General features: G+C 38.8%; 2 protein-coding genes and 1 long non-coding RNA gene across 3 annotated transcripts in view; 1 reads left to right on the top strand and 2 right to left on the bottom strand.

Annotated features, from left to right (window-relative positions):
• Positions 1 to 1,796: 1,796 nt before the first annotated feature.
• Positions 1,797 to 3,561, bottom strand: LOC134211436 (uncharacterized). The gene is made up of 3 exons (XR_009979021.1): positions 2,887 to 3,561; positions 2,306 to 2,824; positions 1,797 to 2,244 (listed from the first exon to the last, which is right to left on the bottom strand). It is a non-coding gene; the product is annotated as an uncharacterized LOC134211436 (long non-coding RNA).
• Positions 3,562 to 6,056: 2,495 nt separating this feature from the next.
• On the bottom strand, positions 6,057 to 6,722 carry LOC134211430 (uncharacterized). Its single transcript, XM_062688280.1, has 3 exons — positions 6,488 to 6,722; positions 6,311 to 6,424; positions 6,057 to 6,253 (listed from the first exon to the last, which is right to left on the bottom strand). The coding sequence occupies exons 1-3, from the start codon at positions 6,647 to 6,649 to the stop codon at positions 6,131 to 6,133; spliced, it is 399 nt and encodes a 132-aa protein (XP_062544264.1). The 5' UTR covers positions 6,650 to 6,722; the 3' UTR covers positions 6,057 to 6,130.
• A 1,636-nt stretch (positions 6,723 to 8,358) lies between these two features.
• Positions 8,359 to 13,583, top strand: part of LOC134205827 (protein wings apart-like) — a 60,608-nt gene continuing 55,383 nt past the window's right edge. The window contains exon 1 of the mRNA XM_062681439.1: positions 8,359 to 8,812. The gene's annotated coding sequence lies outside the window, so the exon portion shown is untranslated. The remainder of the gene's footprint in view (positions 8,813 to 13,583) is intronic.

The raw sequence follows: 13,583 nt of genomic DNA, 5'->3' as shown, positions 1-13,583 counted from the left end.
CAGCAATCAATCAAATAACCAACCATTCAAGCAAACTACCAATCAACCAAGCAATCAAACAACCCACCATTCAAGCAAGCTACCAATCAACCAACCAACTAATCAACCATTCAAGCAACCAAAAAAACAACATATAAACTAACGAGCCGACCAACCAATCAATCAATCAGTCAAGCAACCAATCAACCAAATTACCAACCAATCAAGTAATCAATAAACAAAAAAGAAACCAACCAATCAACCATTCTTTCAACTAACAAATCAAACAGCAATCAACTAACCAAATAACCAATGAATCAATCAACTAACTAATCAAACAATCAACCATTCAAGCAAGCTACCAATCAACTTATTAACCAATCAACTAATCAGCCGACTAACCAATCAAGCAACCAACCAATCAACCAGTTAAGCAACCAACCAACAATTAATGCAAGCTACCAATCAACCAAGCAACCATCCAGCGAATCAACCAATTAAGCAACCAACCATTCTACAAACTAATAAATCAAGCAGCAACCCATAAACCAAATTACTAATCAATTAAACGACCATGCATACAAGCATGCTATCAATCATCCAACCAACCAATAATCAAGCAACCAACCAACTAATCAATCAAGCAACTAATCAATTAGCCATCCAAGCAACCAGCAAAACAACTGATCAACTAACCAGCCGACCAACTAATCAAGTAACCAATCAATCAACCAGTCGAGCAACCTATCAATCAAATAACCAACCAATCAGCCAAATAACAAAACAACTAATCAACTAACCAGCCGACCAACAATCAATCAACCAGTCAAGCAACCAACCAACTATCAACCATTCAACAGTTCTACCAACTAACAAATCAAGCAGCAACCAATCAATCAATCAATCATTCTACCAACCAACAAATCAAGCCAGCAACCAACTAATCTACCAATCAAGCAATCAAGAAAACAACTAATCAACCCATCAAGCAACCGACCAACAATCAACCAACCAACTAATCAAGCAATCAACTAATCAACCAACCAACCAAGCAATCAATCAACTGAATAATTGACTAATCAACCATTCCAGCAAGCTACCAATCAACCAATCAAGCAACCAAACAATCAGCCATTCAAGCAACCAACAAAACAACTAATCAACTAACCAGCCGACCAACCAATCAATCAACCAGTCAAACAACCAATCAACCAAATAACCAACCAATCAAGCAACCAACCATTCAACAGTTCTACCAACTAACAAATCAAGCAGCAACCAACCAATTAATCATTCTACCAACCAACAATAAACCAACCAACCAATCAAGCAACCTATCAATTAAATAACCAATCAATCAACCAACAAACAAAGAGCAAACAACCAACCAGCTATTAAACTGATCCAAAATTATTTATCAGATCGCTCACTGCAGGTAAACTATAAGAATTCTAAATATTTAGGACTTCTGCTAGATCAAAAATTAACTTTTAAAAATCACTTTGAAGGCCTTCAAGCCAAATGTAACAAATAGATTAAGTGTCTAATTGGTAGCTTGCTTAAATAGTTGATTTATTGGTTGCTTGATTTTTTGGTCTGCTAGTTAGTTGATTATTTGTTTTTTGGTTGCTTGATTAGTTGGTTAGTTTTATTGATTGCTTGAATGGTGAATTGATTGGTTGATTAGTTGGTTGGTTCATTGATTGCTTGGTAGCTAGCTCACTAATAACTGTGGAAGTGCTTAATGAACACTAAGCTGCGAGGCGGCTCTGTCCCAGTGGGGGGTGTATTGCCAGTAAGAAGAAGAAGGTATTGGTTACCAAAGTTTCATGGTTTGCTAAGAACGGAATTTCAGTTCAATGTCTGGAAGCAGTTACGGTTTTACCTAGTCATTCGATATTTTTTTAAATCCAACTATTATGCGTTTACGGAAATATAGTAAATTTTATCGAGGCTTGCTATTTGCTACCAGACATTTTCCCATCAGCTATAGAGAAAACTATGCATTACCGATGAGACCTGAAGAAAGAATGAGCCATCAAAGATGAGGATGCCACAGCAACCAGGGACATTCGGGGGCGTCTACGATATTTATTTAAATATGTATATTTTCCCCTCAATATTGTTTTTTGACAGAGTAGAAGCCACGTTTTATGTTGTGCGTGTGTAATGCAAAATATGATCCGACAGCATTACTGCTTGCTGCACGATGTATGTAGGATGGTGATGATTTACATCTGGTTCCACGGTTGTTGCCTGCCAGTTCTGTGAAGGAAGAACAATTATTTCAATTTGAGAATGAAAGTATTGAGTGATTAAGTTTTACCTGTTGATGATTTTACCATCCGCATCTCATTGATTACATGGACGGTTATGGGGGCCAAGAGCTGCTGCTTCCGGTTTCCTTATGCTTCCGATGCGCATTGCTACGGTACAGGTCTGCGCCAAGTTCCCCACCACCCTTCGAAAATGATGTATGTACAGTCAAACCTCCATGAGTCGATGTTCCATGACTCGATATCGACTTATGGAAGCAAATTATGCCATATTAAAAAAATATTTCTGGGTTACTGTGATGGTCCCTTCAAACAGCTTTCCAAGGATGTTCTATTCTACTCCTCGATATTTCTATGAGTCGATGGTCCCTTCAATATCGACTCATGGAGGTTTGACTGTATACGGAACAAGTTCAGCGTGTCCTGATTTGGTAAAAACCCTTCTCTTCGTGCATTCCATTGCGTTCCAGAAACTCCAGGTAGATCAGTGGGAATCCGCTGCTGCTGGTTTACCAAGAGATCACACTGCTGGCTGGCCTATTTTCCCTTTCGAAAAAGATTCCCAATACCTAAGATTAGATGAAACAATTTAATAACAAAAAGAAATTATCAATCAGGTCAGAATGCTTACGTGTGCTGCTAATTCGGTAGGAATCAGTTTTTTTCCGCAATTCATAGCGTTCCGGAAACGCTGACGGTATCAGCAGGCGCACCGGTCAGGCTCTATGCAGTGTTCCTAGAATGTATTCAGGAGAAGATCGAGGCACCTGTCCGACGGCAGCAGATCGGATTGTATACCGGAAGATTCAATGTGTCCATATTCTCACGCACTGTATCATTCTGCAGCCGGTCAACGGTCTAAGAGTCTGGCACTGCGCTAAAAGTAATAGTTTTTTCATTCACTTTGATCCGTTGCTGTCCCGCAGGCGGCTTATGTGGTATTATTTGGTTCAGCAGATCACCGGAATGTTTTGAATGCAGCATTAGCAGGCGACAAAAGCAATTTTCGGAGCCAGTGATGGAATTTCGAAGGTGGCTGGTATGAATCCGTTATACCAATTTAATATTGCTATCCAAAGAAAGATGGTTAACAACACCCGCCGGTTCCGGTGAATTTATCAAGTTCGATGCTGCCTTTGTGGGACTGTGCTGGAATTCCTTTATATTCCTTTGGATTCCACATGAAATCCGCGTCCGAATCTTTCGTGGTCGTAAGTAGCTTCCGGCTGGTGATATCCTGGTTGAGTCCCGTTTCCGCAATTTGGCCTTTTCAGAAGGTGTACCGGGAAAATCCAACTGCGCTTGATAAAATTCGTAAAACTGTTTTTATTTTTGACAGTTGCTCAATACACGATGCAAAATCTAAACGACGACGCCAAGGTGAGGGAGAAAAACAAACAGACAAACTGTCAAAACGTCGAGAGGGGTAAGTCAGTGCTCGTAAAATAAATATTTATGTAATGTACAGAGAGAATAGGAAGAGAGGCGAAGAGTGTGAAGCCGAAAAAACCTTATCGAACTGTCAAACTGGGATCCTATCGAACAAAATAAACAGAAACGTATGTTTGCTGATTTGGTGAAAGGAAGTATTGTAATCGGTGCAATCATATTTAGGGGAAACTTTCTAAGATTAAAACAAACAAGATTTTTTAAATAAATATGAGTTTTTATGATGAATAAAGTATTTATTTTGTATTCTCGCAAACATTTACAGTGCCATTGATCGACTATCGTGCTTGATCATTCGCGCCTTGTATGGTTCATGTATTTTAATTCTGAAGAGTACAAATCTGTTAATAATCTTTGAACGGATATCGTGACATGTTTCAAATGAATAAAAATTTAACGATTGCATCAAAATAGTTAAATTGGACTCAATGTTATGGTTGTTGTGCTCGAACTTTCCAATATTCTCGCGGAAAATTCTTTCAAGCGCCACAAAGAACATATAAACTGGTTCAGTAACGTAAATCAATGAGTCACCAGTATAGTCCTTTAAGATCGAGTATTTTGTATACGGTTTCAAAAATGGATATTCACTAATACATGGCATAAAACAATCTTCGCAAACCTTATAATTCTTAGCAACGCTCCCTAGTATGTATCCTGCAATATGGTATATCTGATTTTTTCCGAGTTGTCGAATGTTTCGTCATCAAAATTTCGTTGGGAAAGTCAATGTCAAATTGTGCGTTATCTTGTCCGCTATTATTTGTCTCCGGTGTTTGGTTCAGGTGTCGAATCTTAACCGTAAAGTCGGTTAGCCATGTCCTGTCATCTGGATCATACGATGAAGAGGGGATTTGCATCATAAACTGGGACACAGAAAGCAGCTTAAGGTTGTCTTTAAACTGTAGAGCAGTTGGACGTTTTTGCTTGAATCTTATTAACGAGAAAATATTCTCGACACAATCTTGTGTGAAGCGTGATGTAAACAGACAAGGATATTTTTGGTCGAATAAGAAATACGTTTGTAAACGGAGGATGGAATTTGTACACAAGATTGCTGCTGCTTGCCAAGGTTTCCAGATCTTACGAACACCAACCTTGCATTCGTAAATAAACTTCCGGAACGACGAGAGAAAATTAGTAGATTCCTGGTATGCTTCCTTGTTATGGAGAGAAAGCGCCAAGGCTGACCGACGAGATGACATAAGTTTAAACCACCGCCAGACGTTTTGAATGAAGAAAGCCGTGGTTAGGAGTTCCTTTCTTCCGGTTTCAGCACTCATGAATCGTAAGGCAGCAGCAACATCGTGATTTACCAATTTGTAAGAATTGGCAACTTTCATTGCATCAAGGCGATTTCCGTTTAAAAAATCTACCTCTTTCCAGGTTAGTCGAGAAGCCATCTTCAAGTGCTTACCTTTCTCAAACTCGACCAATTGTTGCAAATGAAAAATATCAACAACATCCGATGTTAGACCGTTTTCTCTCACGACATGTGCTGGAAGATAAATGAATCGATTCTTCACCCATCCTTGGACGCAGCTCTTGAAGACATGCACAGCGTCTGGAATTAGCTCGAAGCTCCGTTCATCACTAAGAGGATGCTCCAAAGGAGGACTGCTTAGAACTTGATGCCTCGAATGATTCAACCCGAAATCATTCCACATTCGAACATTGTTGGGACCGCAATCAGTCGTTGCAAAATGAACTTTCAATCCAATCTGTTCTGCTCTACTAATGATGTCAATCATTGTGGCTTTATGAAACCCTCTGGTATTGAGTTTCCGGTGAAGTAATACGCGACTATTTGCTTCCATCGACTTGAAACGCTCACCAGCATGAATACAAGCGCATGCGTGGCTTTTCCACTCTGACCGGGAATGGTGATATCACCGAAGTATTTCTTGTTGTTGCAACAATAGGTCTTACTCGGGTCTATCGACATTTCGTCCGCAACTATGCCACAATCTCGCTCGGTAGATGACATACAATTCACCTTCGGTTCCATCAAGGTTAACACCTCACCTAATACTCCACTATCGAAATGAAGATTTTTCAAATAATCCTGTTGGGAGCGAATCGAAGGAATTGGGAAGTGCTTTTCGTCACGAAGAAAATTGTAGCCTTTCGATCCACATGCGAAGCGATATTCAAAACTGTCCGTTATTGTTTTGTCACTCCATTTTCAACCCCCTTCTGATTTCGTGCCAGTTTGCAAATTTGATCTCTGTTGAAAAGTTTTGAGACCGCATCCTCCTTATTACCGGTCACCTTTTACATACGCGCCAAGTTTTGCCGGAGTAGTTTGATAGTCTTGCTCTTCCGCAAATCCCGTTGTTTGAGCTTGTATACTGTTCGGACAAGTCTATAAAATAAGTAAAATAATCATGTTACGAATAAGCTGCACTGGGTTTTATACTATTCACTTACTTTTCAACTGTTTTAGAGGGCTGAGAACATTCCGTCGAAAACGCTGTTAATGTTGTTCCGGAGCTAGTTCCCAATGAATCTTTAGATGTGCTTTCCATGCCCACAACATTAGGCGGATCCTGTTAAAATGATAATATTATGTTTCATACCAACACGCAAACAATTGATTATCAAACCGAAACACCGGTGCCGAAATTCGCAACGATTTCGTATATCGGAACTGAATTGGGTAGCCTCATTAGCCTGCCGTTTTCGGATATACGGTAAAGGTCTTCGTAGTTGAAATGGAGCTGGAAATATTTAAATAAATGTAATATGTATGATGATTTTGGAGTTATCGAAAACCATCTTACGCTGCAAATTCTGCTATTGTCAGTAACGATATAATTATCCGGTAGCTTGCAAAATTGAATCCATCGCTGTTTAATAGTATTATTTTTCGGAAATCTAAAGAATGTGATGTTTTTGAGACCTCCCACAAATACATTTTGGCAAAAACTCACGATGCACTTCATTTTCAATTACGATAAGTAACGATGACGAAAAACAAAACAAAATCTTAAACGCGTGAACAAACTTCAACAGAGTCATTCGAAGTGTTACCCGCAGAAACAGTTGCCATATTCTCTCTGACGAAACCACAACAAACAGAGTGTTGCCGATCACAAAGTTCGTCACTCTTCGCCTCTCTTCCTATTCTCTCTGGTAATGTAATTCGTCACCCACGAGGGGTATTTTCTTCAAAATGAAGAAGAAGACATGGTGCCCGATTTTCTGATGCCTTTGTACCGGACATTTCGGTCTATGTATTCGTCAATGCTAATATCTTGTCTCGCGTCGCGTTTTATTAAGACCTTAACGGTTGTTTCAATTTCCAGTGATTGACATATTCCTGCGACAATAGACCCCTCGTTTGCTACTCGAAAACCAACTGCTCGACATAAATACGACGCGCACTTTCACAATAAAGCTCGTATACAAGCTTTAAGCTCCCGCGTCGCGATGAAAACGTCAAACTCCGTGCGAATCTGTATGCGTTAGCCATCGTACACGGTTTTGGGACGAAAAGAGATAACTGTAAAACATTGCGGTCTCTTTCCAACTAATAAGATTTTGACAAATGGCAGTGCTTCCAAATTTATTATAATTCTATCAATCCCAATTCAGAGTTGCTTTGCATTCTGTCAATTTGTCATCAGTAACCTCGCGAGCAAAGGCGTAGGTATAGGAATGTTATTCCGGAGATGACGAGTTTGATTATCGGTCCGGTCTAGGATAATTTCGGATTGAAAACTTTCTCTGAGGATAGTGTATCCATTATACTTGCCGCGCAAGATATATCTCATGCAATGGCGGGCGTAGAAAATTTTCTTAGTTTAAGCTTTCAATTAATAACTGAGGAAATGCTAATAGAATCAGAATACGTTGAAAGTTGAAAAGCGGGCCAAATTCCAGTTGGAATGTAGGCCATTGAAGAAGAAGATCCTCTGAATAGTACCGTCTTAGAAGCAGCCTTAACGGTAATTTTGTCATCAATTTTTATTCTCAGAATTCGCGATATTGAGAAAATAATTCATCTTTGAAAACACATTTTTTGCGCATATGTATCTCCGTTCACTAATGTTCATTTTTGTACAATTCGCGCTTAATTTAAAATGTCATTTTTGGAAATTTGCAGATTTTGAGTTGTGCCTGTATTACACGAAACCGTCGATATGAAGTTTGCCTGTGGCGGAAGATCATTGTTGATGTTTTCCTTGATCTATAGATGTATCTGCTATAGCTTATTGTGAACAGTATTCAAACATCGGTGGATCAACATACTTATAACAATACGTTAAATTTTTTACTCAAAAAATGAAACTTCTATATTTTTGCAATTTTTTTTTATTTCACGCGTGATCTTTTTGCATGTGTTGATATAAATGGGTTAATTTTTTTCAGCAATAAAATTTAAAAAATCGATCAAATTCTAGGATATATGATTTTTCGAAATTCGTCAAATTTTGAAATACGCATAACTTATGATAATATTATAATATTATTCTAATGTATTCTCGGGTTAAACACAAAAAATGTCCCAACCAGGCAGCACTGTCAGCTACGCGCTGGTGTGCGTTTTAACCTACGGCGGCGTTGCATATGCTCACCTTCTGCTTGTGTTGGTCTCCTTGACGGACATTCATTTCGCTCGAATCGGACGTCGTCGTCGTGTGTGCCTCGACTGTACGGTGCGCTGCAGTATAGTGAGAAAAAGGAAAACTTTCGCGTAAATAAATAACTGCGGTTTTCGGATCAAAATTTACGTGTTTCGCGACCGGAAAATTACACCTGTCGATCGCCGGAAGGTCGGCAACTATGGAATACACGTGCGGAGATCGGATTCAGTGCGGGAACCGTGCCGAAAAGTGCTTTTCCGTGAGATTTTTTCCATACCAAAAGAAGGAACAGCAGCAGCAGCAGAAGTAGTGGAGCGGAAAAAAGTGAAAGAAGCTGCGGGGAGTGAGGAGAAAGATAGCCGCGGCTCGACTTCTGCCGCGCCCCCTCATCAAGCAGTCATCGACTTGGCGTTTAAATTTTGTACCTTTTTTCGGACCCGGACGAGGCAACCTGAGTGCGGGGAAGCAAGCACCTTGGACGGAGTTTTATTTGGAGACGACGGACTGACAGAAAAAAAAGTGCGTATAAAAATGCAGCGACAGTCGCCGCTCATCTCGATATGGTCCAATGCACCGAATGAACACAATGACGTTTGAGACGGGCGCTGTTTACTAAAAATGAACACTTGCATGAACTCGATGAATGAAAAAGTATTCATTCTACGTAAACAGCGCCCGTCTCAAACGTCAATGATGAACTCGGTGCATTGGACCATTTTTGTTGTGGAAAGGGGAAAACTGCATGTGTTTCAACGAATGAGTGGGAAAAGGACGGCACGAGTGAGCGACTGTGTGCGGGGTGTTTTGAAACTCGCGAGGAGTGTTGTGCAGCACAACTTGTGCCAAAGCTGAACTCCGCGGATTATTTTAATTTCACATGATGCTAAGGGCCCATTCACAAATTACATAACGCTTTAGGGGGTGGGAGGGTACCTATCAGAGCGTTACACCCCATACAAATTTCAGAACCCTTTCATACAAAAAACGTTACAAGGGGGTGGGTGGGGGTTGAAATTGGTCAATTTTTGCGTTATGTAATTTGTGAATGAACCCTAACTACTCTCATCATCATCGACTATCGCTGGTCAGTAGAGGCGGGGATAAATATTGTGCAACGGTCACAGAAGCCGTCATAAAAACTTTGTCCTTTTCCAGAGCATTGATCAATGAAAGCTTTCTTGTTTAGGCCGCAGGGCTAGTACCGACTTGTTAGGTAAACAAAATTATATGAAATTTTTATGAATTCTTTACCAATCGACAACGAATGAATATAATTTGTAATACATATAACAAATATATTCTGAACATCTCATATTTCATTGTAGATACAATTAAACGCATTATTGTCTTCATTTATTTTTGTTTATATTGTGGATTCCGATTAGGGTTTTTTTTTCTTGTGAATTCCGATTCGGAATCTTTGGATTACGATTCTAAAGTTTTGAACACCGATTCGAAATCCTCGGATACTGATTCGTAATCTTTGGCTGCCGATTTGGAATCTTCGTATACCTATTAGCAATCTTCTGATATCGATTCCGAATCTTCGGATTCCAATTCGAAATTTTTAAACTTCGTTCTTTTATTCGTAATTTTTGGATCTGCAGGTTTTGATTCAGAACCCATGGATTCCAGATCAGTATGTTTGAATTTCTATTCCGTTTAAAACGATTTCCGTTCAAAACGACGGGCTCCTGACGGCTAAGCAGTACTCTAGAGTGAAACATGTGGTGAAACGCACCAGACAGCAATAATAGCTCTTAATCGGAAAATGTCTGCGATTTGAAACGGGGCTACCCCGTTTGGCATAAAGTCATTTAGCATAAAGCCGTTTGGCATAAAGTCGTTTGGCATAATGGTCATTTGGCATAATAGTCGTTTGGCATAATGGTCGTTTGGCATAACGCAATGAAAATGATCTTATTTTCGATATTCATATTCTTTACGCAACTTAAAGCTGGACTTGCACACAGACTTCTTGATATTGACAATAAAGAAGGCGCATGCTTTCAAAAAAGGCATCATCGACTCTTTTGCATTATTCCGAGCAATCGCGTAATATAAAAGAAAGGATGATCTCCCTTTTTGCATTGCACCGAGCAAATGCTCCCTTCAAAGGAGGGCATCATCAACCAATTGCGTATATTAAAAGAAGGAATCATCCCCCCTTTTGCATTGCTCCAAACAAACGCGTGCTTTAAAAGAAGGCATCATCAGCTCTTTTTCACCATCCTGAGCAATCGCGTAATATAGAAAAATAATTATCTCTCCTTTCGCATTGCATCAAGCAAACGCGTGCTTTAAAAGAAGGCATCATCAACACATTCGCATTATCCCGAGCAATTGCGTAAATTAAAAGCAGGAATGATCTCCTTCCTTTTTGCATTGCACCAGACAAATGCGAGCTTTAAAAGAAGGCAGCATCATTTCTTTTTTTGCATTATCGCGAACAATCGCGTAATTTAAAAGAAGGAATGAACTTTATTTTTGCATTGCATCAGCCCTTTTTTGTTATCCCGAGTTATTGCGTAATTTAAAAGAAGGAGTATCCTCCCCTTTCGCATTTCACCGAGCAAACGCGTGATATAAAATAAAGGCTATATCACGTATTTCGTCTATCTCAAGCAACCGTTTGATTTAACAAAAATTCAATAAAATAGAATTGCCTTTACTTACACTTTTTGGGGAATAATACGTTCTGAGGAATGGTCTCTTAGTAAATATATTCTGGGAAAAAGATTCAAATGGTACGGTTTTCGACAGACAGTTTTCTGGGAAATTGCAAAGAATCTAAATCTTTGATAAGAACATCAATTATTAAAGTGTAGTCATCTAAACTGAAAGAATGTACAAATGAAGGAAAAAATATTTTAATTATAACTTACATAAATGCCAATAACAACTTTTCTGAAAGAATTGTAATTTTTCTGAGTATACACTCGATTCTTTTTTACACGGGGGATGCGTTCCGTGTTAAAAAAAAAATTCAGTTCAAAATTTGAAAATACGTGTAAAAAAAGTTTTATGATTTCTCGAGGAATCATGCAAAATGGAGCAACTTGGTAAAAATTTGGTATGGGATTTTTTTTACACGGCCGTGTAAAAAAAATCCGTGTAAAAACAGAATCGGGTGTGTTTTTAATCAATTATGCCAAACGGCTATTATGCCAAACGACTATTATGCCAAATTAGTTTATGCCAAACGACTTTAAGCCAAACGGCGTACCCCCATTTGAAACACAACTTTAAACGAAGTATGCGATGCGTTGCTTCTAATTCAGAATAACTCGAAATATTCGCGTGATTCACACGCTCTATTGACAGTTGAACATCGGTTCTTTTTTTCAACAGAAATTATTAGCAGAACACTTTGCCATTCGATGCAATGAATACAAATTGGCAATGGCATCCAGTTAGCGTTTGAGATCTTCACGCAATTTGTATATAAGCGGATTTTCCGACAGATTTTCGATCTTCTATAACACAATTCACATCGTTTAAATAGAGCACAGGGTGTCGACTACCTGGAAAGTCCGGGAAATCAGGGAATTTTAATTTTGCCCTGGAATGGCATGGAATTTTGATTGAGGTCAGTTTTTTTTATATTTTAGATTGTTTAGTTTATTTATCGCCAAGTTGTTGAAAATTATCTAGTGAAGGTAGTCGAAACTGAACCAAATAACTGAAATGGTCCATAGTTCAGAACCGGTCATCAAAAATGTTCAACCTACAACCAACAACTAGATTTGGCAGCTCGTTTGAAGAAAACACCGAATACTATTTTTGTGGACCTATGACGGCACTCCACAGCATCGGCATCATCTCCAAGCAAGATTCTGTAGGTAATGTTTTGAAAACATTTCGTGATGGTGGCTTATAAAGTCATTGGTCGATCCTCACGTCCAAGATGAATACACAGTGGTGTATTCATCTTGCTCACGTCCTTAGGTGGTCAAATTATTAGTCATGTAGAATGGTAGTGGATGAAAGCATCATATGGTGTACCTCATGTACGTAGGTGGCGATGGTCACAATTCGCGAATACGAAGGTAATGCCTCTGCTAACTCTTATGGCAAAATCTCACTGCTATCTGTCAGACTGTGCATGAAACATGGCCGCCAAATCCCCCTTCTTGTTCCTCCACAGTAAAATCCCATAAGGAACTGTCAGACTGTCAGAATTTACCTTCGTAGTCGCGGATTAAGCGTTACTCGATAATCCATAACCATACTCGGACATAAGACGAGGATAACGTTGTTATCAATGGCAATGTTTCAGCTTTACATTTGTTTATAAAACAATTTTATCAGGAAATATATTGGTCGATCTTTGAGAATTTTGTCCCGAAATTACTTCAGTGAAAATGATTTAGGATATTTAGTGATTTAATGATTTAGGATAATTATTCTCTTCACAAAGTTTTCCAAATTACTTCAGAATTGAAACTTAAAGAAAATCGCAAAGGATTTCCAAGAGCTCTCGATAGTTTTATTCTGGAGATCCTCGATGGATGTTCAGTTGATCTGTCCAAAGGCCCCGCTCCAAAAACTTGGTAGATTGCCTGTCATAAGACGAGTTTATACAATCCCATTGAATTCCACCACTTAATTGTATCTTGACAGATACGTATTTCGACCTCAACAGTAAGGCCGTCTTCAGTGTCTCGTACTTGACTCGACTAAGTCTAAGACTAAGTCTAATTCCGAATGGTGGATGATGCCACCAAATAGTTTTTAACATTTATTGGAGCCAATTTTGGAAAGATGTGAATTATGGTCACTTTTCAGAAGTTCTGCGCTTTTACTAGAATCTTTGTGAACGACCAGAATTATCTGCGATATTATACAAATCATTAATGTCCTACTTCTAGAAGTGATAAGGTTTCCAGTAACTCAGGAACTCATATGGACTTCAAGGATTCATACATGCAGAGATTTTTATATGAACCGATGCCAAAGAAAGTGGTACATGTCACTTCGAGTAAATTTTAGAGGATTTACGCATTTTCCCTAAAACTTCCAATATTAGAATCAAATGTGCAATTTTCAGCAACTGAACTGTTTCAACAAGTCACAACAAGTTATGATCGATGTGTATTAAGGTAGTAGTGAGAAATACGCGAAAATTTCTGACAAATTTCAAGTTTATTGAAACGAGATGCACATGTACTACTATTAATGGGAAAAAAATGCAGAGAAACCGAAAAATGGTAAATCATTCTAAAATCACTTTCTTTTTTCACTTATCTGTTTTTTGCAAATAGAAGCCGTTGGTGTGAAAACTTAAATT

The sequence above is a fragment of the Armigeres subalbatus genome, chromosome 1 (genome assembly GCF_024139115.2).
Source record: "Armigeres subalbatus isolate Guangzhou_Male chromosome 1, GZ_Asu_2, whole genome shotgun sequence".
NCBI lineage: Eukaryota > Metazoa > Arthropoda > Insecta > Diptera > Culicidae > Armigeres > Armigeres subalbatus.
The sequence above is the reverse complement of the archived record's forward strand: the minus strand, read 5'-3'. Positions and strand labels throughout refer to the sequence as shown.